The sequence below is a fragment of the Rhinolophus sinicus genome, chromosome 14 (genome assembly GCF_057876585.1).
Source record: "Rhinolophus sinicus isolate RSI-liver-muscle chromosome 14, RSI-T2T, whole genome shotgun sequence".
NCBI classification, from domain to species: domain Eukaryota; kingdom Metazoa; phylum Chordata; class Mammalia; order Chiroptera; family Rhinolophidae; genus Rhinolophus; species Rhinolophus sinicus.
In genome coordinates, this window is record NC_142514.1 from 114,210,585 (window position 1) to 114,237,476 (window position 26,892).

Here is a 26,892-nt window from a genome sequence, read left to right on the forward strand (position 1 = left end):
GAGTAAAAGTTTTCCTCTTTGGCAAATTAATATCACTTAGAAAAATCCTGACTAAAACAAGTTTAAGGAGTTTTTCTAATAGTTTTATGAAATCTTAATCCTGTGATAATTCTGAAACACATCGATGCAAATTATACATCATGATATCATTTTGGAATGGGATAAACCATAGGAATATGACTCATCTTTGTCATTAATCTCACGATGGAAAATTAACAGGAAGAGAGAAAGAATATTATAAAATTAACAAATTATTTCAAATCAACGTAGAATCTTGCTGTCAATTCAAAATAAGGAAATGAATGAGAGTCACAGTAGAGTCGTATCACTCATTTTCCTAAAAATAACGAAAAGCTGAACAGTATTTAATTCTAACATATCTCCACTAACAACTTTGCAGATGAAACCATCAGAATTTTATTTTTAGCATGTTTAAGATTATTATATCAGACATGTAAACTCTTAGTATGTCTTCAAGGCTTCAAGTCTCTGAAAGGGAATATGTACAATATTTAAACATTGTTGCATTAAAGCCAAAAGATTATATTAGTATTTAGTACCCTTACATTAAATGAGTTTTTATTAAGTACCTACTATACAAGTGGGAATGCCTGCAGAGCATACTGGATATAGTGTCTCATTTTCAATGTATTTCAATTAACTAAACAAGTATATTTTACAACCTACCTACTTTTACAAACAGCACTTATCTTGAATATTCAGAGTTGATAAGTGAACTGCCCACAAACAGAACTAATATATAAGTTAAAAAAGAATAGCTTTTTCTTTTTCCTTTTCATTATCAGGGTATATAATATCCAGTCTATTTGTGATTGTTAAAACTTTCCAATCTATCATCTTTTAAAATATCTTTTAAGCCATTACATCAAATGATTTTAGACAGAAAAGGAGATTAAGATAAACAGATCATTAAAAAATATATTAACCTATTGGTTCTTCTTATCCAAGTTAAAAAGATTGGAAATATTCCATAAAATTCTTTTATTATTTCACCAAAGTGACAATACGTGAGTGCTTGGTCTGATTTATTATGTAGTTCCTATTGTTCACCTGAAATTTAAAAGTCATTTCAGGAACTGAATATTTGTGGATTAGATTATAAAGGGACTACCTTATTAAAGAACTGATTCCTTTACAGATTTCTAATGTAACTGTTATAAAGTAATAACTTCTATGTCTCAAATATTTTTATCTTTGAAAAAACTTGGTGATAGACTACGTAAGTATTTTGGATTTTACTTCTGATCAAATTTAATATACATCATCTTCCAAAAAAAAATCACTATTCATTAACTGTTGGAAAAAATATCTAAAAACAGCCTGCTTTCAGGTTGTCTCAAATGTTTTATGAAGGACATATCCAATGAACTAGCATGTTTGTTTGCAAAGATAGCTGTTTTGGGTCAATTGTATATTTTATCAAAGAATATTGACCATATAGAATTTACTTTTAAAATATCCATTTTGCTATAACCCATACTTTGGATAGATCACAACAAAGGAAATGTATACCTTTAATTACATTTTGAAATTTTAGTACTTGCTCTAGTCATTATACCTATTTTTTGTTATTGAAATAGGTCATAATTTTGTATTATCTGTATTTCCTGTAATTTCAGTTTCACATTAAGCAAAATGTGACTTTCTAATAATTGAATAGTTAAAAAAGGAAATAGTATTTTAATTTAACCTTACACAAATATTGCTAAAAATAAAGTAACACTATAAATTAAAATTACTTTTCCTCCCTCAGAAACCGGCTTTATACCAAAAGTGGTAAGTTCCAGTTAATCAGATTTAGACTTAAGTAGTATGTAAACTCTATACACAAATGTTTAGATGGCTCAAAGTATTCTTAGAGTACTAAATTAATTTTGGGACAGAAAACCAGCACTAAATTATACCTGTCCAACAGATGACCAATAATCTTTATTCTTTAATTTGTTTTTTTGTCTGCGATTGTACATTCCACAAAATAAATATATCCTTTTTAATGGCCCTTATTCACAGACTAGATCCTGCAGTTCTACAAGGATCCACTGCAGGAAAATTACAATTCTAGCCAGTCGCATATTATATCTTTATATTTAATCCAACATGAAAAATTTAAAAATCCCATCTGTATCATTCTCAGGAATAATTTCCAGGTTAATTCCTCAGAATACTATTTTTATCATTTTGTACCCAAAGGCATAGATCTTGATTTATGAGGTTGCTTCATACTTACTGCTTACGTTTCACCATTAATTAGACTGGAAAATCACTCCTGTATTATGCTCTCAGTCAGTTCATTCAACAAACACCAGTCACCTGACCCATGCCCTCTGATAATTGATTTTTTTCCCAAATTCAGCTTAGGTTTGCCTTAAGGACGCTAAGCATACTCATTTGCCAAAAAACATTTCCTTTTCTTTATTAGAAAATGTTTTTCTTTATTTATAATTTATGTTTTTTTTTAAAAAAAAATATAAGTATGCACACAAAATCAATTAATATGATTATAGAAAAATGTGATATCACTAACATTGTGTTACACTTGGATTCAAAATAAACAAACTTACTTTAAGTTTACTTAGCTTCAATTTTCTCAATCCTAAATGATAAAGAATAGTATATTATTTATATTCTGTATCTTTTCCTACTTTTTCATTCTATGTGTAGTTTCTTATCAATTTCTCATGTTTACAGATGTTTTACTAGTAATATTTTATTTTATATAATATTTTCATTACATAAACAAGATAATACTAGTTAAAATTATGCTGAATGAGACTAACAAATGATATGGAGGAAGAAAGGATCAGAACTTTACAGTTTGTAAAGCTGGAAGTCATAATACAAACTTTGGGACACTTAAGAATAAAATAAACAAAATAAAATTAATATATCTGCCACTTTTAAGAAAGTTTTTCAAAATTTAATAAAAATTTTAAATACTAATTTAAATGTTGACAAAGTTATTCACATATGTTTGGATCATGAATTATTTTTAAAGTTAGTAATTTTTTTTGTTCATAGAATCTCAAGAGAGACAAGAGAAAAATATTTAAATCAACAGATAATATTTATGTACTAAGAAGAATATTTTATACTAGAACTATTTTAAATGTTGACATCCCTTTCAGAACTTGAAACACAAAACTAATAACAGGAAATTTGCAAAAATGACTCTCCACAAACCAAGTTCTATGCATTTATATTCATTATATGACTTTCTGCTTAAAAATAACTCCCTTCTCTTATAATGTGATATTGATTTTATCACTAAATACCAAATGATTTTTAATTAAGTAGTGTTCATAGGAAATGTAGTATTGCTGCAAAACAATACAATTGTGTCAGTTTATATAAATGTCAAATGCTTTGACCTCCTTATGAAAGCAAATTCTAAAATACAGTTTGATACCAAAAATTAAAGAAAATTTATCATATTTTCAGTTAGATGAATCAAGAGCACATAAATGTGAATTAAAATAATTAAATTAATGAAACAGTTATCCTCCAAATATTTAAAAACTGTTTTCAATTTCACCTATTTGTTCAGTACACTTTCTTATACTGAGAGCTCCAAAATTAAAATATATTGAACTTCATATAATAAAAATACTGTACAATTTAGATTCAACATTTTACTACTGTTGTGCAAAATTTTATATAGAAACTGTTCCTAAATGTCTTATGTATTCTATAACCATTATCTTAACACATAAATTTTGAGCAGTAGTAAATTAGCATGTAAACCTGAGGATATATTTGAAACACATATTTCCTTCAAAAGTTTAAAATGCAATATAAATTCTATATTCACTGATCATATTCTTGAGAGTTGTAAATTAATCTACAGTTGATTATATTTTTTTACATTGTTATACAGTATTTTGGTGGGGAACACTGTATAACAGTCTCATTATAGAATTAGGTGAGGTCACCCATTAAGTTTCATTGTGTGGTATAATAGATCCAGCTGGGTTGGTTTGTGAATTCAGGTGGATTGAAGACTAACATGAGTTGGCACCAAGGTAAGGATTCACGGAGTTATATCCACAGGATATATGCATTACGTGATAGTAAGAGACATTTACAACCCAGAATATAAGAGTAGGGCAGCCTCAAGTGACATCACCAGACCATCTGCAGCCTCAGCCAACCGAATAGAACATATATCCTCCACACCGCCGCTCCCCTCTCTTTCTCACTGTTAGCAAACCTTCCATTGCCTTCATCAGAGTAAGAGAGCATGTGTCTTCTTTAAAAACAAGACATATGCTTACTCAAGCGAAAAGCAAATAAGAAAAACCAAAGGAACAGAAGCGAAACTAGACGGAGTACAATTTTCACTGATTTGACATTCAGGTAATAGCAATAACACTGAAATGTTAAAGGAGAAATTAAGTTGAATCATCCAGGCAAGAAATGAAAAAAGGAAGGAAGGAAGGAAGGAAGGAAGGAAGGAAGGAAGGAAGGAAGGAAGGAAGGAAGGAAGGAAGGAAGGAAGGGGCAAGGGAAGGAGAGAGAGAGAGAGAGAGAGAGAGAGAGAGAGGGAGAGAGAGAGAGAGAGAGAACCAACGACTAGCTGAATATCTCAGAGACTAAATCTTGTTTTTAACTCTGATTTGCTATAGAACCAGACATATGTGGGAATCTTAAATTTCTTTCTAAAAAGAAATTAAATAATAATAATAAAGAGGAAAGGCACTTTATTGCTTCATGTTAATTCTCTTCTAATTTAACCACAAGGTATGTTTTACTTACAAGCATTTGTTACAGCAAAACTGTTGGCTGTCTCAATGTTGTCCACATGAGGTACCAAATTAAAAGGAGCTTCCGACGCATTGGGGCTGGTGTTATGAAGAAAAATTGCTAATCGAAAAGCAGTGTATTCCTGATCTGTGTTTCGGATGAAGAGACCACCTATTAAAAATAACAAGAAAAGCACATTCAATGTTTCCTCTTGTAAATTTTATTCCATCCTCAAGCACTGTCAAATCCACTGCCATTCCCCAGCATGTACAATTAAGGAGCTACCATCCCTGCCACATCTTGGGAGACTGGCCTTTGTCCCTAAGGGGCACACTTAGTATTTTAGTCTTTAGGACAGCTCAGCTTTTTCCTGTCCCAATTTGTCATGATCACAATGACCTCTGAGGCCATTTAGTGTGTTTTCCTTTTTCTCTCTCTGCCCTCCCCATGATTCCCAGCACACTGCTACATCAACCAGCTCTGGGCATTTCTCTGGAAGACGCATGCAGATGAATAGAAAAGAGGATTTGCATTAAAATGCAGAAATGAAAGGATGTGTTGACACGCTGAGAAGAGGGAAATCAGGAGACGTGAACTTTGTTTTTCTGCAGCTGGTGGACTCAGCCTAATTAGCTCCGTTTTGTGCACAGTCCACGAGAAATGATGCAGTGTTGAGGCTGGGCTTAGCTGGAAGAAATTCAATAGCTGCGTCCCATTAAGACAGGAGAGAATAGCAAGAAAAGCCAAAGATGGATAGTTCCTTGGAAATAGAGTGGAGATGGAGGAATAAGGGCAAAAGATTCAAGAGGAAAACAAAATAAAACAAGAGAAGGTTCCAGGAAAGGGATCTAACTTTGGAATGGGTTAACCGCTAGCAAGTAAAGGTAAGGGGTGAAGGTGGAAACGCTTTTTTTTGCCCAAACAGTGTCTTTCTGTAATAGAAAGATGCCGCGTCCAGCATCGGAAGAAGTGTATTTCTTTTAAAAAAAAACAAACTCGACATCCCTTCATGCTCTAGAGAAAAGAATAAAAAAAAGTATCACATAAAATGTAATAAAACCCCATGGAGCTTTTTTCCAACTTATTCCAAACCTACTTAAGCGACTTGGGCCAAAGGTGGAAATAAGGGGTATGGGCTGAGGACCGAACGTGGGCAATTCTGTGTATATTCCGATTGAACCTGCACCAAAGAGGAAGTCTTTTTGTGAAGGGGAGAAAGGTAGAGATAAGCAGAGGGGAAGAGAAGCGCCGAAGGTTTCCCTGAATTGCTTATCAGCAACTCATTTAACTCACTTTCGGATATCTGCTAGAGCCACCCACATGCACACCCCACTACAGCAGAGCTTACCTATTTGCACGCTGCTTGGAAAGGCTCCCATGGCGAGTCCCCAAAATCCAGAAAATAACAAGACAATCTGTTTGCAAATAATCCTCATCTTCTTTTCTCCTCTCCTCGGCGCGCGCTCTCTCTTTCTCTCGCACTCTTCCTAAACGCGGTTCAGAGAGGCATTGAAGACGATGGCGCTAAAATTAAAAACAACCAAAAAAAAAAAAAAAAAAGAAAAAAAAAGAAAAAGAAAAAAAAAATGAGAGAGGTTTGAGTGGTTTCTGATTCTGACTCTTTTTCCCTTTAGCATTCCATCGCGAGCTGCCAGATTTTTCCCGCAGTCTCCATAGCCCTGGGAGAGGTTTTCTGTCCGACTGCAAATGTTGCACATGCAAAAGATGGTGGTGGAGCGTCTAGTGGCTGCTCGCAGGGATGAGACATGCGCTCTCTCTTTGCCTCACTTGCACTCGCGCTCGCCCCTCTCTTTCTCACATACACACAAACACTGGCGCCGCGGCCGCCGCACGCGCTCCGCGGCTCTCACAGCCTCACGTCCCCCTGGAGCCTGCAGCAGACCGGAGCACTACTGCGCTTTCCGCGTCCCCTGCCGGAGCGCCCCGCACTCCCTCCGCGCGCCCCTCGCCCACCGCTTGGCGGGCTTCACCCCTCGGGTGCTCACCGAAGCGCCCCAGTCTCCCCGACGCTCCTGAGCCAGTCGGGAAACAGGTTTTTCCTTCTCTTCACCACGCACTGACTCCCTCCTCTCTTCCTCCCTTCGCGAGGGACCTACTCTGGGGATGGGCACCCCCAACGCCCTTCGCTGCTTTCCAGGCGCCTCTGCTTCTCGGCTGCACTTGGCAGGAAATTGGCCCGCGAGCCAGGCCTGCACCCCGGATCTGGGGCTCAGGGAGTTAGTGCCTCCCCAGGCCCCCGGCCCCCTGCCGCATTCTTGCAGGCCCGCGGGGAGGACCGGCTGCCTCCCTTCCCTGCAGCCGTCGCTTTTCTCTCAGCCTCAGCCTCACCCTCTTCTGCCACTGGGCTGCGCGCGGGGGACTCCGGTCCTCGCTGCAGCAAAGATTTCTCATCAGCAAACAGCCCGGGAATCTGGAGAGCCCGAGACAGGAACGCCTGAGGTGAAGGGGCTCAGGGAGGGAGAGGAAGAGAAAAGGCCGTAAAGGGCATCCCGAGGCAGGTCTAAGAGGCTGGGACCTAGGAGGAAAGAATTGGAGGAGGTAAGGCTGGGGAACAGAAGCAGAGAAGCCGAAACATCCTAGCGAAGAGAGGAAGGAAGAAAAAGTTAATTTAAATAGCAAAGTTCAGGGTAGTGAACAAGATGGGGAAGAACCTGAGAAATGAAAAGTGAATGGTGCCTGTAATACATTCTTTGAAAGGCATGAAGCAGAACTAGTAATGAGAACTGTGTGAATTGTAAAGTAGGAAAGGTAATTGAAGACTCATTGCTTACTAGTCTCTATTCAAGAGGACACTTTTCCCTGTATACTGTGGCCCACTTCAGTAATAGAAGGGACATAGTTCAAGGGCTGAGGAAGGAGGATGGGAAGGACGGTGCTTGGGACAGTGGGCATAGGGTCTGAAAACAATTAGGGTATTTTTCATGCATATCTTTTTTTCAGCAGGAGCTCTGGAAGACTCACTCCACTCCGTGTCCCTCCTGGAAAACTTCAGCATCGCATGAATGATGTCAATAATTTTGACTGGGTAGAAGAATATTAATTATCCCAGAACGTTTTGGAGCTTGGTGTCACTTCCTAAAGAGTCACCTTTAAGACTTCACCTAACTGTGTTGGATGAAGTCCGAAACCAGAGTGGACAGCAATGAGTGGCAGGTTTCTGTTCCTCTGTATGGTTTGAGGTCTACTGCTCTAGACAGTAGCAAAAATCCCCTAATTCCATTCAATTGTGAGAGGAAAAGCGTTTGAAATCTTTATACTTCTTTGGGTGCTGTTAGTTGGATCATGTCATTATAGAACCTGGAAAGTTTGGTGGCATTTTTCAGATAAGCTTCTGAGAAACCATTAGAGGAAGAGATTCTCCTTAAAAGTTAAGAAACCTAAAGTAGTGTCTCCCATTACGTTTCACAAAAGGATACAGCTAGTGACTTGTTTATCTCATGTAACATTTGGGAAAAGAGGAGAATTGACCAATGTATGGGGAATTCTTACAAGGGCCAGACCTGATAAAAACTATTTGAAATGTGTACTACTTTTATTCTGTCAAGTCTCTTTTTATTAGATATCACCAATTACCTATATTTGTAATTTGTAGATAACATTTAATATTCCCCACTTACACTTCAGAGTGCTTTTCTTCGATGTTTTTCCAAGTTCTGAATTTAGCTCTTAAAATCACATCTTTTTTTAAAAATTATTTATCCACTTTCCTGTTACATTTCACCACAGATTGTTATGGGGGAAAAAAAGAAAACAGCAAAAAAACACTAATTGTGAGTAATTGGATTACACAAATCACGCATATGTCATTTCAGTTTATAAGGGTTTAGTCTTGCAAGTCAAGTGGGACTTGAAATGTTTTCTTTTTGTCTTTTCTGTCAGTGTAAAAACTAAGGCTGTAAATAATATTCTGTTTCTTATAAGAAGATAATAAAATTCAGTTGAATTTAAGTTAAATTAAAATTTCAAAACTCATAAAATCTTTAAACTCATCACCTAGTTGGGCAACTAGTGAAGCTTTGCCTGATGCAAGAGGAAATTATTACCTTTTATTCTCCTCCAAATAGAAAGTTTTGAGCTTTAACAAGATGTAATGCCAGCACTGATATAAATACATGTTTTATTTTTCATGTAATCACCATGATGACACCTTGGCTAATATGACCACAGATGACACAGCTGTATTTTTCCATAATAGTAATCTGTTTATTTCTATTTTTGCAGTTATTTAAAACCTCCATTCTACTTTATTTATCTAAATTATCTTTCTGTGTATGATATCTCTATCTCTATCTGTGTAGATAAAGATATAGGTACCTCCTCATGTCATACCTGTCTTTAAGATGTGCCAAAAGGGAAAGAGTTTTGGAGTTGGTTTGCAAGGAAGGCAAGTAGAGGCTGGGGCAGATTATATGTATTCATAAATAACGGAAATGATATTCAACAATGCTGAAGACAAAACAGTGAAGAATAAAAATATCGCTAGTAATGGTTGAGCCACTGCCTGCACTTTCAATCCAGAATGTCTGGTCCTCAGAGCCATTTTATAAATATGACTTGTGATATACCTCCTATTATCCCAAGTGTGAATTTACATATAGAAAACACTTACTTGAGCCTCTTTTTGCAGCATTTGAAAAGGCAGAGGTAAAAGATCTTGATACATCAGTATAGAAAATTCAAAGGGTTATTTCTAACTGAGAAAACCAAAGACATATATATATTTGATTTTATTGCTTTTGTGTTATTCTAAGTAAGTATTTTCACAATTTTCTGAACTGCAAATTACTAATATATTAAATGAAGTATCACACACCAGAAGATTTCTAAGATTCATTACAACTCTCAAAATCTCTGATCATGTGAAGTCAATTCAGCCTGCGTTTGTCAGTTTGCTATGGGGAAGGCTCCGATGCTGCGTGGATTCCACCGAGGAACATGCCACAACCTCGTACTGAAAACTCTTGTATAGTGTAGCAGAATGTGATCACATAGAATCAGTGAATCACTGTCAAGGAACAGAGAAACAGCACATGGAGTGCATCAGAGAAGACTTTGTCTAGATTATTTTAATGAGAAAAAATAGGTATAGATAGATAAATATATCTTTCTAGGTAGAAAACTGGTTTCCAAGGGCCTAAGGTGTAAAGCACATGATGCTGAACTGTTTTAGGGTGTCAGATTGAGAGCGTAGGGAATGATAAGAACAGAAAGTCAGGTTGGACCATTTATGGAGGATACTGAATGAAGTGCTAGGATATTGAACCTTATTTTGTGGGGAGCTGTCTGATATATATACTGGGGGTGCCAAAAAATGCATTCAAGTGGACATGTTGGTCAACGTTGCTCAAGCAGTAGTTTGCCATAATCAGAAGTGTCTGGACGCTGATGGTAACCACTTTGAGCACCTCTTGTAATTGCAGAAGTCAAACGTGACTTGTATTCATCTTTTGTTATTGGTATATATTGAGGATTATAATTTTAATACAGTTGTCCTTAAAATGTGTATACAGTTGTTTTTGGTGGAGATATATATATCGTGGGGGGGAATAGTATAATTAGATATGATGCTTTTAGAAAAGGAACATTTTTTCATAGTGGGGGGTTACAGGATGATTTGGCAATGTAGATCAGAAAAGGCAGGAACCAAGACTAGTTTATAGACTGACCTTTCAGAAAATCAGGTGATATGGGACTGGACTGCAATAGGACACAGAAAAGAAACAGGATGAGGGAGATAGGAGGGTCATTGCGGAGGCAAAAATGACAGGTCATACTCACTGTGGGGACAGAGCCCCAGAAAGTAGTTTACAGGCTCTCGGCCTCACGTGGAAGGGTGCTGGCTCGGGTGGTGAATGGCCGTCGGCTGTGGCTGATTGGCCGTCGGCTGTGGCCGGTTAGCCGATTGGCCGCTGGTATAACTGCTGCGACTACAGAGGATTGCCGAGGATTGCCGAGGAGCCGAGCAGAGCCGAGCAGAGCCGAAGAGAGCGGAAGAGGAGGGCCGAGAGAGAGAGGAACAGAGTCGAGAGAGTGGAGGAGAGTCGTCGGTTGGTCGGTTGGCGGAAAGGCAGACCGCAGGTCACGCGTCCGGTGGGCCCAGCCTCCAGTGAGACCATAGTGGTATGACTCCCCTACCTATGGCTCCGTGGGTGTTCTTTTTCGGCCTCACCATGTCCTGCGTTCTTGTGTGGGGAGCGGGAGCAGAGACCCCCGCAGGCCGCCCCGCCTGAAAGATGGCGCAGCGAGCAGGGTCTCGCGCACGACACTCACCAACTGGTTGGGGGTCATAGGGATATTTATTTAGGGTCAGAGGTATCTCTAATTTTGAGATCTGAATGTTCTAAATAGAAGCTGTGGTAATGAGAAGTTTGGTGATCTTTTCAATTGTGAAAAAGGAACTTAGGAGAAGAGCAAGTTCGCTGGGGAATAGGCTTTTCATCAAAATATTCACACACAGATAGTTCTATACTCATACTGAGCACCTACTATGTGTCTTTACTAAGTGCTTGAGATATAAAGGTGAACAAAGCAAAATCCCTACTATTATTAGATATCTGATGTTTATGAACCCTCACTAACGTGCCAGGAATTGTGCTAAGGTCTTACCCATATCACTTGATCTGCAGAAAAGATATGTATTATTATATCGGTTAAGAAACCCATCTAAAGGTTAGCATTCTTTCTCAAAATTATATCATTAGTAAATGTTAAAGCCAAGCCCTAGGGATAACACTCCTGGTCTGTTCAATTTCAGAGACCCTGCTGTCTTTATTAAAATCCACTGAGTTAACAAGCTTAAGGTACAATGAGGGGTCTGAAAGCTGAAAAGTAAACTGGAAGAATGAACAACATTTACAAAAATAGTGTGCTCTACTTGAAAGGCCTCAAGCTTTTAGAGTAATAACAGTGTGGTCCAGATTATATAGGCCCTTAGCTTTCTGGCTCCATTACCCTGGATATGTTACTTTACCTTTCTCTTCCGTTGGAATATATAAACATTCAGCACAGTTCTGGCACATCATAGACAATTCTTTTTCATAAAAAGCTACCCAGAAATGTGATCAAGACTCCAATAGAGGGAGGCACAGAGGCATATGAGCAAAATAGGAAGTTCAGTTCTGATTTTGATAAAATTCAGGAAGAACTCACAGCGACAGATTATTTGAACTAAATTTTTATGGATGTATAGAGATATTCAGGTAAAGCAAAATACGCGTATAATAGTAAGACATGAGAGGGTGTATGTCTTTCTGGAAACTTCTAAAAGTTTTGTATAACTAACCTGCTGGAAGCGATGCTAGAAAGCAAGGCAAGGGATGGTTATGAACTGTCGCACCAAATAGTTTTGTCTTCATTTCATAGAGATAGCGAAATCACGAAAGGCTATAAGCAAAGGGGTAAAATGATCAGATTTGTATTTTAGATCCAAAATTTTGGCATATGTGTAGCAAATGCTATATAATGAGGCTAGAGGTTGGGAGAGAAATTTGGAAGCTGAAGAAATAGTCTAGGTGAAAATGATTGTGTGAACAAACAATAATAATAAAATTTACCATTTGACCCTGAAATCATCCTTGTAGGTCTCTATCCTGAATATACACTAGCAGAATCATAAAACATGCATGCAAAAAGCTATTTATTACAGTACTATTTATAACAGCAAAATGAAAAACAACCCAAAATGTCCACCGAGAGGAGGCTATCTTACTAAGCTATCCTACATCTATACAATGGGGTGCTTTACAGTTATTTAAGGAAAGAGGGGTGCCTCTGTATACCATGACAAAGTGATCTCAAGGATATATTATGCGAGAAAAACCAAGATAGAGACAAGTGTGTGTCACACTTGCATTTATCTGAAAGGAGTGTTTGCTCTGGGAACAGAAAATCAAGAGTGGAAAGAGAGAAGCAAATAAACCTTCCATAGGTATTCAGAGTTGCATTATTTAATTTATTTTATAACAGATAATTCTGGCTTATCCTCCCAAGTGGTATATCTCCTAAAGACAAAAATAATTGCAAAAACCATCTTTCACTGCTTTCACTAATCACATTGTTGATGCTAGTATTGACATTGCTATTATGAGAATGTTGTACATACATCGTTGTGTAAAGCAAATGAATTATTATGCTGATTTTGTTGGAAAAAGCATTGGAGAAAGGTGATGCATATTTCAGATCAAAAAAGATAAGTAAAAGGCCTGTTTATTCTGAATTTGAATTGGAAGTTTCAGTAGGAATTAATGCTTAATTTTATATATTCCATAAAATATGTATTTCTTAGTTCTACACATTAAAGACTTAGAAATAATGAAAAATCTCTTAAAAACCAGCAACACATGTATACAGTTTATAGGATCTAATATCATTTTCTACTGAAAGACATCAGAGCTCCTTGAAAAAATGACTCATTCGAAGTCTAAGGAAGGAATTGTACAAGGTGCCCCTGGAAACTTTTTGGTAATAACAGAAAGCAAGGAAGCTATTATAAATACTAAGATCATGTCAAAAGTTTTCGGGAGCCAACTGATGTTCACATTGACTGAAGATGGGAAAATTTAGATATCAAAAGAAATAATGCCAGTAATTTATTATGACACATCACTGTTAAATCATGACATCATAATGATAATCTTAAAAAGACAGAAGCCTCACTGGTCTCCTTTATATGTTAAGACACCAACTCATCGTTTTTTTTAAAAGTATAATTCATTTTGGAATATTTTTTGATTTGTTGAAGTTTCAAAGATATTACAGAGTGTTTCCTTATACTCTCACCTTGCTCCAGTTTCCCTTAATGTTGTCATCTTACATTATTCTAGTACATTTGTCAAACTAAGACACCACCATGAGCATGTAACTATTAACTCCAGACTTTATTTGCATTTTACCAGTTTTTTTCATTATTTTTCATTATTTTTCTGTTCCAGGATCCAAGTCAGGATACTTCCTTGCATTTAATTGTCATACCTCCTTGGTCTCTTCTATTCTGCCACAGTTTCACTAGCTGTGTTTTCGTGAGCTTGACAGTTTGATGAGTACTGGTCAGATGTTTTGTAGAATGTCCCCCAATTTGAATTTGCCTGGTGCTTTTTTCATGATTAGACTGGGGTTATTAATTTTTGGTAAGAATATCACAGAAGTTCACTGTCCTTGTTACATCAATTCAGGGGATCCATGCTGTTTCCATTGAAATTGCTCGTGATAACCTCCCTCTATTGGTTAAAAGTGTGTTTGTGAAGTTTTTGTACCGAAAGGTTACTATTTTTCCATTTTCTATTCTCCTCCTTGGAAGTGAGTCATGAAGTAAGGCCCAGAATCATCTTTTAAACTACTTGTATTAGGTTTAGTGTGACACTTAAGTCCCGTTTCCTTTTATTGGAGAATGATATTTAAAAAGCAAAATCTGGATGATGGCCATGTGTGCTCATTGTAACTGGGTTGTTACTACCATTTGCATATGTATTTGGCTAAACATGAGTTCGTACTCATAACTCCAACTCAAATCCAGCACTACAGAGTTCATTCTAGCCTCCTTTCTTGCTTACCTTGCTTAGGTATCAAAAGGAATAATACCTGCAATATATTAGAAAACATCGATGTTAAATCTATGATATCATAATGATACAGATAGAAAAATACAGATAGAAGCCTCATTGATCTCCTTTATATAATATGAGATTAAGTCATAATTTCTCACCAACAGTGAGAAACCTGGCTATCCCACAACCAAGTAGAATACGTTTACTTATGATATCAACCTGAACTTGTTTTCCAAAAACAATTAAATTTTTTATTCCATATGTTTGTTCTCAGCCATTGGTGATTATTGAAAATCCATGTCTATTATTATTAATTATCTGTGTGCCAGGAAAACATTGAATTCCATAGACATTAATATAAATAGATGACATTATTTATGGCATTCTGTCGTGTAGGAATCTAGTGCATTATCCAGAATAACATCAACAATTTAATAAATTTATTTATGTATTTATTAGCTAAATCATTTCTTGGCAGGGCCTAGTTTTCTTTTTCAATGTGTGTACATTTTTCCCCAAGTGAACTGATACTTTCTGATTTTCATATATTTTGCTGCAGTCACTTTCCAGCAATAGGAATAGTGCCTCATGGAGCACGTTGCTTTACCTTTTAATATGTCAACCTTGAGTGAAATCAGCACACTAATCTTGCCCTATAGCAGTTGCTTGCTTAATCTTTTGTCATCTATCTACCTCACATGGTCTCTCCATGAAACTGATTGACATTGTGCGTGACTTTAATGCTGATAAATTATCTATCTTCTGGGACCACAGAATCCTCATTACACCAAAAAGATTACTTTCCTTGTTTTATGTCCTCATTCCTCTCCAGAGTCAATGGTAATTGAAAGGGGTCACCAAGTAGGACTTGATAGTATCCCTCATTCACTCATTCATTCACCCTGTATTTTTAGAACCTTTTCTAGGGATCATGGTATCACGAGGGAATGAAAAAGTGTTTTATCCATTATGGAGTTTGTTCCTCACAATTAAAGGATTCCAAACATAGACACATGTACATAATCACACATATTCAAGTGAGCACAAAGAAATATGTTGTAAACCCTACATCAGTGATAGAAACCTGATGTTGTCTCTTTCAGTGATCATCGGTCAACCCCATCCTAGTACGAGCTCCTCATCTGAATACCCATTCCAGGATAGGAATGGCCAAGGAAACCATTATGAGAAAGGTGACATTTGAGCTTCGTTATAAAACACTGGAAGGTTTTCATTAGTTAAAAAGTAGAGGAACGTTCCAGACAGAGAGGGAAGAGGTGGGTGTGCATGAGGAGCAATGATGCCAATTAGTAGACAGTAAAGCTCAGAAGTTTGAATAAAGCAAGACTCTGAATAACCGGGCACATGTAAACATTAGATAAATACTTGGTAAATAAATTAGCAAGTGATACCAAATGGGGTTTTGGGTTACACATTTCTCTCCTACCTTATTTATTAACAAATTCTATTATAATTCTTCAAATGATGAAGTCACAGGACATTTTGCTTAACTTGATTCATATACAGGTATTTGACAGAATTGATGAAATTACTTGTATAATCGAACCCTTCTAAAATGATATTTTGCCTTGGCTCTGACTTAAACTGAAACTTGTAAACCATTAATGAAAGAAAAATTAAGTACATTTGTGTATTTGTAGAAATGTTAGTATTGACTGAGTAATTTAACATAAATGTCACGGTAGCAACGTTAGATCGATAACGTTTATTTCTTTCAGTTTAACAAATAGAGATATTTGCTTGGTTTGGAAGGAGAAAATCTAAAGAAAGGGAAATTAAGGTAGACACTCTAATTATATAACCATTTGTTATTTCAAACAACTCATAATTATTTATACTAGTTACCCTTTTCCCCATTATTAATCATATGCATCCCAGTTTGATTTGAAGTCCTAAACTGAACATTCTCTTGCCTGTTTTCTGATTCTTCTTTTTCTCCTTCCTTTTTTTAGCACCTAAGAGAATTGAGTTGTGTGTATTTAGTCACACCCTATCCAACTGCCTTCTCTTGAAAATATCCTTGGCTGTGACTGAATATATTTTGCATAGCATTTTTAACAAAAATAACATGGAGCCATAACAATTTTACTTGCAAGATGATTCTGCTCACAAACCTGTCTGCTTTCTTGACTGTTCAAAAACAATCTTGTGTAATGTGTGTTTGCCAAGCATACCTCTTAGTCCCATAAAGAGATTATTGATAAACTATGAAAAGGTTTGATTACTATCATCTCCAGATGTACTGTTGAAACTGAGTATTTCAATGTCTTTATTTTATTCTAGAAGAATACAGAAAATATCGTTTTAGTAGGAAAATATATACAATTACATCATATGTGATACAATTTTGCATATAAAATCAGACGTGTTTCAAAGAAAGCATTATTAGTGGTTATTTGTGGAATGTGGGATGAGTAATATGTATTTTTTTGCATTTTTTGTGGACTTTCAAAGCTTAAAAAAATTGGTCTGTATTGCTTTTATAAGCATAGAACTGTCATTTTCAAGTTATAGGGAAAAAAGGATTTGCCTTAACAATGTTGCCTGAAGAACACCATTCAAATTAGAGTTTGTTGTTATGGTGGTAGTGATGGTCCTGGCTTATGTGGCCTTTAAATCTTTACAATAATTAATGAATATAGATTTTTTTAAAGTAGTAAATCTTAATCTGTTGCACATTAACACTACATCAAATTTGTTACATTCTTGTGTGTTGTTATTAGAAAATAGATTGATAATATCTACTATTCCTTTACTATCTGAAATAGTCGGGTACAGCTAAATTAAATTTGTAACTAGATTCCTCATAGGGATTTTATGGGTAGAAATATGTACTGTACAAAAATAACATATTTGATTTGGACATTGAACTGTGCAAATATGGAAATTAAAAAGTAGGACATAAAGAATAGTGTATTTTATTTTGATGATTTAAATCTTTTGGTTTTTCCTAAAATACTGTTTTCATAAGCTGTTAATAAAATCTAATAACATTACGTGCTTTATATTACTGTATTTTTTAAATGATATTTTTGTGACAGCAGTGTGAGTAAATGTGCTTTATTTTGAAATTTTGCTTTAGTACTTTGTAGTTCAGATGTTTGAAGATCTGGTTGTAATTTCACTTTGTTTTGGTGCTGGTTTTAATGGCTATCAAAGTTGAAAATACACTATAAAGACTTATAGAGCTAAATGGGAACAAGATCACCATGTGTTATTTATCCATTAAACACGTTTATTTTTTTCAATTCAATCCACTCATTACTCAATGTTTGTGTGTTAAAAACCTTTTATTAAAATATACTCCAATCAAAAAAGTCTTATTTTTTTAATAGGTTTAAAATATATGGACATGAATTACATTCCTGAGATTTTTCCAAGTGTGTGAATTGGTTCATAGGAGACCCATACACATTTTTCTCAGCAAAAACCCATATCATGATGAAAATACTGTCAAGCATCCATTTTCAAAATGTTATTTCTATAATGTGAATTTTTTCCCCAAAACGTAGTTATTTTCTCAAGTTCTAAAATGTACATTTATACTTTAAAGGGACAAATTGACTGTATATAAATACTTGCTACAAAAATATATTTTAAAAATCTGCTGCATAAAGTCTTACTGACAACAATTTACCTAACAGGTCAGCAGATTTGGAGCACTGCTGTTTTTTTATTTTATTTTATTTTTTTAAGTTTTCCAACTCTTTTAAGTGATTTGCCTTAGACAAATAACAAACCTCTGTGTTGTATAAAAGGTTTGTATAGGCAGTCATTTTCCATTAAAAAACTGCAAATTTTCTAGGATTTAAAGAATTCGTTTTTATGAAATTGACCGCCTTGAAAGTATCCGGTAGTGTGCAAGTTGCTCAAAAATGCTGAAAGCAAAGAAATGATTCAAGGCATTAACCCTTTGAGATTATATAACTCCCACTATTTTCTATGAAAAAACCCATGTACTATAGATGGACATATAGCCAGCTAACATATGGACTGTGTTCTCACACTGTAATGTAAGTTCATATATGAACCCTTCATAAGCTGTATTTTTCTCTTTTTTAGATAAAGAAGTGGTGCAAAGAAGCAGACAGGTTTCAGAGATTATATTGATAGGATCGCAGGACAGGCTGAACTGAGGGCATAGAATTTAGAGATCTAGAGAAGGAAAGATGTCTTCTGGATTTCTAGATGGAGTGAATGAGTTGACGATTATGTGTTACAATATAGGAATTATAAAATGAAAAGATCTGTGACCTGTTGCTTACCTTAAAGGATGCATAATGGAAATGTCCATTGGGCAATAGAATACTGTATAATGGATCCAAGGCTCAGCTGAAAGATCTGGATCAGACAGATTTAGGAGAGGTCAGCTGAACAATGATATTTCACAGCATAGAAGAGACAAGAAAACTAAAGGAGGATTATGGAGGGAAGAGAAGAGGAGCTAGGACTGACTCTGGAGAAACAGAGTGGGCAAAGAAAAGAAGCCCACAGAAAATGAAGACAAGTCAGTCTTAGAGGACTGCCAGGAGAAAATGGTGTCATGGATTTCAAGTAAAAAGAGAGAATAGTAACTGTGCCATGTGCTACTGAGACCAAATAAAATGTAGTCTAAAAATTGTTCATTGGAAATGAAAAACATTGATATAGTTCCAAAAGCAGTCACAGTTTATCGGTGAGTGACAGAAACCAGTTTTAGTGGGTTGAGAGGAAATAAGAATGAGAGCATGAAAATCAGTGGAAATGGACAAAGTCAAAGCTCCCTTCTATGTCTTTAAGTATACCTTTTTTTTTTACCTAAAGGAGGCTTTTTCTCTTCTCTTTTGTATTTGTCTTTTCCCTTAACTTACCTCCCTATATCCTTACTCTTTTCCCAGTTCCCTAGCTAAATGCAATTGCACAGTTGTCTGCATTTCTATAGCACCCAGGTGCTTCTATTTCATACTTTATTGCAGGCATTTCAGTTTCTGTTCACGTAACTTTTGAGAGGTGCCTCTCCTTCAAAGCTAGTGGTGCATCTATGATTGATTCTGTGACATCAAAACAGGGCCTCCCGCGTTTTGAAAATGTCTATAACGGGCTTGGTGGAAAGGCTAATTAACTGTTCGATATATTAAATAATCATGATAAGAATAATTAACTACAGAGTAGTAAGAAAAATAGTGATGAATTACTATCAAACTTCAATATAATATTTTTCAGTTTTTAAGGAGAAATTGAGCTTCTTGTGAGCATTATTATTTTCTTAATCAGGTTTTATGCTTTGAATGACTAAATGCATTTTTTTACGATTTTTTTAGTTGTGATTTCTTTACATTTTTGTTAGTATCATCTATGATAAACTTCATTTAGAGGTTGGTGATAAAAATATGAGCTGTTTGTATAATAATAATTTAAAATTTTACCCTATTTGAAGTTATTAAATAATTTAAGTTCTCTTGACAACTTTATATTGCACTTTCTTGCAACTCTGTGTATGAATTTTAGATATATTCAAAGTTTTTCATGTTAAGTATTTCAAAATAGTGAGCCTTGATTTCTAGAACACCATGCATTATTGGAGCAACCACTCCACGGCCAAGAGTGAGGTGCATTAACTGCAAAGGGACAAAAGTGTTCAGTATATGTAAACTCAAAATTTGGGAATGGCCACCTGAAGAGTCACTTGTCAGGATCCCCACTCAACTTCCTTGTTCTCTGGGCCACAGCTGGCAGGACCTTGGACTGAGTGACAAGCTCCATGTGCTCTGGGGAGAGGTATTCCTCCTGAAATTGCACAGGTCCCTTCTGTAATGGATAGTGTGCTTCTGCAGCTGGCTGCTGAGGTAGACATCCATGTGGTAGAACACCTCTGTGGTTGTCTTCAGTACCTTGTAGATGAGTAGTGAAGACTCAATATCTTCAACATCCTCACTGCCTATAAGACAGTAGAGTTTGACTCCATTTAATCCCAGTCTCCCTCAGAAAAGTCAGAGACAAGTCTACTTTAATCTGGAAGTTCCTGACCAAAGAATTTCTGGAAACTTGTAAGCCCTTCCTGTCCATCTCAAAGACTGAAGTGAGTCCCTTATGGCCTATCTGTAAGCCTTCCACCGGACACCATTGAGCTGTTGGGAAGCTCTGTTCTACAGCACATAGCAAAATGTCTTTTACATAGAAGGAAAGGAAAGGGATGAAAAGAAAAGGAAAAATTTAGGAGCTATGTCAGTCACCAGCTGCAGAATACACATTGTCCATCCATGACAGAATTCAGGAGCTTCTCTATAAAGATTACAACCTAAAGAAGAAAGACTGACAACACTGTCATACATAGTTGAGAAACACAAAAGTTTGTATCATTATTGAGCACCTACAATATCATGATGCTGTGTTTTGGTGGAGGATTTCAAAGTGTATAAAAATGCTCTGCTGGGAGATATACGAGTATGTCCCACACAACTGTGGTACAAGACAGAGTACAGTGAACCCAAAAAGGGTAAGAACTCAGTGCTGTGAGAAGGCAGTTAACGTCCACAGGAATTCAATAATCTCAAATATGTATCAAAAAGCCAACAATTTTGTGACAGTAATGACATGACTGAAAATAAAAATATAATGAGTTTTTCGTTCTGATTAAAAAAAATCTTTGGATCATATTAACTAATTTGGTAACATTATGAGAATAACAATATGTGTCTGATCTATGAAACAATCCTTAGTTCTTGTACTGACTAGATTATAAAAATACGCCACGATTGAGATTCTTTAATAATTTACATACTCGAAGTAGTCTAAGGAGATTCATATTATATTAGAAGATAAAATATTGTTCTGTATTACTAAATGTTAAATTATTTTCACAGAAGTGTAATACTAACTTGAGCTCTCTGCATGAAGGACTGTGAACTTTACTCAAAGCTCTTCATATTCAAATCAGGTAATTTAAAGACACATACTCCCTTGAACTTACCTCTAAGGACCTGTTGCAATGACATCATTTGTCAGCAGGAGAACACTGAAATTTGTCATAAAATATTTATATTATCATTATATAAAAAAGTTTATTGACTGATTTCTTAATGACTTGCAACAAATAATAATTTGAAATGTTAGGTGAGGTTTTATGCAATGATTTTTTTTCTTGTCAAATTCATTTTAATAGTAACATTAAATTGTTCATAATCCTTCATAGGAATATTTGATATTCATGAAACTGCCTGTTACTATTCCTAAACATTGATATTAATCTGAAAAATCTTCTTTTGAGAAAAACATCAAAAGAAAATTAAGGAACTTAATAAAGGTACCAGAAATACTCAGATTATTTGTTTCATTTATAGGTAATTGGTAGATTAAATATTGAAATGTATTCCATAATAATAAACAAGATTTCATGTAGTCAAAACTGTCTGCTTTGCTGGTTGGGTACATTTGCTAATATAAAAATAATTTCTCATATTTTGTTACTTAATTACTTTTTTCCAAAATATAACAAAAAAATAAATGTTTAGCTTAATGTTTTGTGGATTTAAAAAATTTTAAATCCAATGTTATGATATATCCATGAATAATATATCTAAACATGAGTATTACAAATTCTAAATATACTTTTGAAATTCTCATCTATAATTTTGCAAATAATCTTTATTTTAGAAAACTTTTCCTTTAGATTTTTGTGAAAAATATAGCTAATATAGCTAACATATAATATTATATTAGTTTCAGGATACACCATAGTTATTCAACATATATAAACCTAAGAAAGTGACCACTATGATAAATCCAGCAGCCACCTGACATTGTATCACACTTTCACAATCTTATTGACTACATTCCCTATGCTGTATATTACATCCTCATGACTTCTTTGTTTTATACTGAGAAATTTGGACCTCTTATTCTGTTTCACCTTTCCGCCCCTTTTTAATTTTTCAATTACAGTTGACATTCAATATTACTTTATATTAATTCCAGGTATACAGCATAGTAGTTAGACATTTATATAATTTAAGATGTGATCCCCCTGACTAGTCTAGTACCCACCTGGCACTATACATAGTTATTATCATATCGTTGACTATATTCCCTATGCTTTATTTTACACCCCCATGATTATTTTGTAACTACCAATTTGTATTTACTATTCCCTTCAACTTTTACACTCTGCTTCCCAACCCCCTCTCATTTATCACCCCAACAAATACCGTATCCATCTGACAACATGCATAGTTATTACAATATTATTGACTATATTCCTTATACCCTACATCCCCATGACTGCTGTGCAACAACCAATTTATACCTCTTAATTCCTTCTCCTGTTTTCGCCCACACTCCCAACCACTCTCCCATCTGACAACCAGCAAAATGTTGGCCAGGGGCTACCTGGTATGAGTGTTTCTGTTTGTTTGTTTATTTTGTTCTTTAGATTCCACACATAAATGAAATCACATTACATCTGTCTTTCTCTATCTGACATACTTCACTCAGCACAGTACCCTCCAGGTCCATCCATGGCACCTGAGATGGCAAGAACCCATTGCCTTCCATGGCTGAACAATATTCCATTATATATATGAGCCACCTCCTCTTTATCCATTCATTCATCGATGGACACCCAAGCTGCCAAAACATCTTGGCGACAGTGCTGCAATGCACATATGGATGCACACGTCCCCTCGAAGTAGCATTTTGGGTTTCTTCAGATAAATAAATACCCAGAAGTAAGATTATTGAGTCCTTCTTTGTCTCTTATTATAGCCTTTGTTTTAAAGTCTATTTTGTCTGGCATAAATATTGCTACCCCAGCTTTTCTTGTTTTGTGTTTTCTTTTTTACTCCATTTTCATAAAATATCTTTTTCCATCCCTTTACTTTCTCACTGTGTGTGTATTTCAATCTGAAGTGAGTCTCTTATAGGCAGCATATTTAAAGGTTTTGTTTTCTTATCCATTCAGCTCTCCTATATCTTTTGACTAGAGCATTAAATACATTTATATTGAAAGTAATTGTTCACAGGTATGTAGCTATTGCCATTTTATTAGTCATGATTTTGATTTTTTTTTTCTTTTTCTGTCTTGAAGTCCCTCTAAGAATCCTTGTAATACTGGTTTGGTGGTGATGAACTCTAGCTTTTGCTTGTCTGGGAAGCTCTTTATCTGTCTTTCAATTTTTAATGATAGCCTTGCTGGGTTGAGTGGTCTTAGTTGTATGTCCTTGCTTTTTATCACTTTGAATATTTTGTGTGTATTCCTTCTGGCCTACAAAATTTCTGTTGAGAAATCAGCTGAAAATTGTATGAAAGCTCCCTTATAAGTTACTAGTTACCTTTCTCTTGCTGCTTTCAGGATTTTCTCTTTGTCTTTAAGCTTTGCCATTTTAATTTTAATATGTGTTGGTGCAGGCCTGTTTGGGTTCATCCTTTTGGGACTCTCTGCGCTTCTTATACTTGTATGGCTATTTCCTTCACCAGGTTAGGCAACTTTTCAGTGATCATTTCTTCAATCTTTTGCTTTCTCTCTTCTTCTGGTACCCCTATTATACGGTGTTGTTATGCTTGATGTTGTTCCAGAAGTGTCTAAACCTATCCTCATTTTTTGGATTCTTTTTTCTTTTTTGCTGTTCTGATTGGGTGTTTTCTGCTACCTTACCTTCCAAATTGCTGATTTGAACCACCGCTTCATCTAGTCTGCTGGTGCATTCTTCATTTTAGTTATTGTATTCTTGACTTCTGACTGGTTCTTTTTATGGATTCTATGTTCTTTTTTTTTTAATGCTTGCTATCTCTTTGTTGAAGTTCTCACTAAGTTCCTTGAGTAACTTTATAACTGTTGTTTTGAACTCTGTATCTGGTAGGGTGTTTGCTCTCCATTTCATTTAGTTCTTTTTTTGGATTTCTCTCCTTTTTTTTTTCTTTTTTTTTTTTTTTCATTTGGGCTGATTGTCTGGCTAGGTCTTATTTTCGGGGAAACAGGGTAGTTTTCTAAGAAAGAATCCAATGTGGTCATGGCTGGCTGCTTTTTGAAAAAGTACCTCCAGCAGTGGAGAAGTTGGGAGGCACGAGGTCCCAGTGACTCAGTAGAGTGGAAGGAGTGGAGCTTACCAGACCAATTAGATTCAGATTTGGCCTGTGGGGAAGGGCTCAACACAGGAAAGATGGCAGCACCTGCCTGCCAGCTGCACTGGAGAATGATCCCTCACAGGGAAAATGACGACCTTCCTCTGGCCCTGGCACCCAACTCACACACCTCAGTCCACCTCCCGCACATCTCCCATGCCCCCTGAACCACCATCCCTTCAACTGAGTCCAAGGTGAGTACCTGCATGTGACTGAGTCTCTGTGCAAGCCCTTTAAGAGGATGCCTGGGCTCCCCACAGCCTTCCATCCCACCTGGACAGTTGGAATCCCCACTGTTTTTTAGAACCAGATGTTGTGGGGGCTCCTCTTCTTGGCACATGTACTCCAGGCTGGGGAGCTTGGTGTGGGCTGGGGTTCCTCAGTCCTCCGGGGGAAACCTCTGCTGCTGAGATATTTCTCCTGATTCTTGATAGCCACACTCAGGTGTGGGGCCCATTCCGCATCTCTGCCCCTCCTACCAGTGTCGACATGGCTACTTCTTCATGTTTTTAGTGACCGGACTTCTGTTCTGTTAGACTTTAGATGATTCTTCAGGCTGACTGTTCTATAATTTAGTTGTAATCTTAATGTGTTCACAGAAGAATGCAGGCACAGTGTTTATTTACTCTGCCATCTTGTATCCCAGAATACTTTTGGATTAATAGAGAAAATTCCCACTATAGTATAGGCAATTCCCATAATCCCCACACCTAGTTTCCTATTATGAACATCATAGTTTAGTGTGGTACATTTATGGTCTATTTTGGTTTATGTTCCATGTGATCCTGGGAAGAATGTGCATTCTGTGGTTACTACAGTATTTTACAAATATCAATTAAATCAAATTGATTGGTAGTGCTGATCAAGTCATCTTTATACTTACTATTTTTTTTCTTGCTGAATCTATTATTTACTGACAGAGAACTGTTGAAAGCTCCAACTATACTAGTGGATTTGTTTATTTCTCCTTGCAGTTTTATAAATATTTCCCTTATATATTTTCATGGTTTATTGTTCAGTGCTTAACAACTAATTTTTATGCCTCTTTTAAGATTTGACCCCTTCATCGTTAGGTAATGCTCCTCATTTTTCCCTGAGAACCTTCCTTTTTCTGAACATCAGCTTTGTCTAATATTAGTATATCAACCCCTGCTTTGTTTTGATTAACCTAGCATAGTATATCTCTCCATCTTTTTACTTTTAACCTACCTGTACTTTATATTTAAAGTGGGTTCTTGTAGACTACGCAACATGTAGTTGGATTTTTCAACCCACTCTGACAACTTCCATCTATAATTGGTGTATTTAGGTCACCTAAAATAAAATGTATGATAATCTGTTTTTACCATCTATGGTTAGAAAGAACTTTCAACTGAGCTAAAGCTAATATATGAAAGATAGATGTTTATAGATATATCAAATGTTTATGATATCAAAATACTATAAACAAAGTGAAACTATGTAAGTTGAGAAATACATCCATATGTGTCGCTTAAAAGACAAATACATATAAATTTTAAAAAGTTCTTACAATTGATATTTCTGATGGAGCAACAAGAAAATGGTAACAACAGACAATTCAGAAAAGTAAATAAAATGGCCCAAAATATATAGTGAGGTGCTTTACTTCTGGAGAAAATACAAAGTAAAGTAACAAATAGATATGACTTACAGTGTAACATTTACATTTGGTCATTTGATAAAATGTTGAAGGAGGTAACTGAGAGGACGTGACCACCAGTTGTCCCACAAGCTAGAACCTGGCAATCAAGACTTCTTACCCGCCCCCCCCCACCCCCAGTCCCCGTCCTTGAAATGTATATTCTACCCCTCTGTTCCCACATGGGAGCTATTTTGAAGGATGCAACCTTGACAGACCAATGAGTTTTTGGGATGATCTGGACTGAATACGTGACTGAACCCAGTTAAGACCTCTACATAAACTTTCAAGATTCTGAGGAGCATGTATAGAGATCTCATTTTGCAGCTGCTAAGACAAGCCTCATAAGTTCTCTTGCTTATTAAACCTGCCACCTACAAATCTGGAGTGGCCTGCCTCTTAGGCCTTTTGTTGCCTTCCATATAGCAAGGCCAGTTTTCAATTTCAGTTGGGAAGCTCCTGTATTGGTTTGTATTGAGTTTGCAAACCAATACAAAGTTAAAAAACACTAACACTTTGTACTACAAAATAAAGAGTACTAACACTGTATTGACAATGATATGGCACTCATACATTAATTGTAAAATTAAGTATTGCTACAGCCATTTTCAACAGCAATCTGGTCACATCTGTTGCAATACAAGCTCATATATAATTTGATGCAGCAATCCAAGTCCTATGGAAGTACCCTACAGGAAAAAGTGCATCAATTATACATAGAAAGATATCAAGTGTAATATTTCTAGTATGAACAAAAAGGAGGAAGGGAGAGGAGAATAAAGAAAGGATGGG

General features: G+C 35.9%; 2 protein-coding genes across 15 annotated transcripts in view; one reads left to right on the forward strand and one right to left on the reverse strand.

Annotated features, from left to right (window-relative positions):
- Nucleotides 1-7,227, reverse strand: part of GRIA4 (glutamate ionotropic receptor AMPA type subunit 4) — a 377,547-nt gene extending 370,320 nt beyond the window's left edge. For 10 of the 11 annotated variants that reach the window (XR_012497413.2, XM_074335547.2, XM_074335541.2 and 7 more), the window contains exons 1-3: nucleotides 6,768-6,909; nucleotides 6,110-6,285; nucleotides 4,774-4,932 (exon numbers count right to left, since the gene is read on the reverse strand). Coding sequence is in view for 10 of the 11 variants with exons in the window: in XM_074335547.2 (XP_074191648.1) it covers nucleotides 4,774-4,932; nucleotides 6,110-6,197 (247 nt within the window). In the remaining variant the exon portion in view is untranslated. Of the gene's footprint in view, nucleotides 1-4,773; nucleotides 4,933-6,109; nucleotides 6,286-6,767; nucleotides 6,910-7,110 lie in introns of those variants that run through there. The other variant, XM_088791479.1, reaches the window with a different exon arrangement.
- LOC148755806 (uncharacterized) lies at nucleotides 6,886-17,598 on the forward strand. 4 transcript variants are annotated; one of them, XM_088791481.1, is made up of 2 exons: nucleotides 6,886-7,221; nucleotides 7,723-17,598. In XM_088791481.1, the coding sequence occupies exons 1-2, from the start codon at nucleotides 6,886-6,888 to the stop codon at nucleotides 7,786-7,788; spliced, it is 402 nt and encodes a 133-aa protein (XP_088647607.1). In that variant the 3' UTR covers nucleotides 7,789-17,598. The 4 variants fall into 4 exon arrangements, 2 of the variants coding, with proteins under 2 accessions (XP_088647607.1, XP_088647608.1); XM_088791482.1 differs by having other exon boundaries at nucleotides 7,726-17,598; XR_016018715.1 differs by having other exon boundaries at nucleotides 7,186-7,320.
- Nucleotides 17,599-26,892: the final 9,294 nt, after the last annotated feature.

Coding starts and splice junctions, on each gene's coding strand:
- LOC148755806 (XM_088791481.1), top strand. CDS start 6,886: ATGGGCACCCCCAACGCCCTTCGCTGCTTTCCAGGCGCCTCTGCTTCT. Junction 7,222..7,722: donor CCGAGACAGGAACGCCTGAG/GTGAAGGGGCTC, acceptor TCTTTTTTTCAG/CAGGAGCTCTGGAAGACTCA.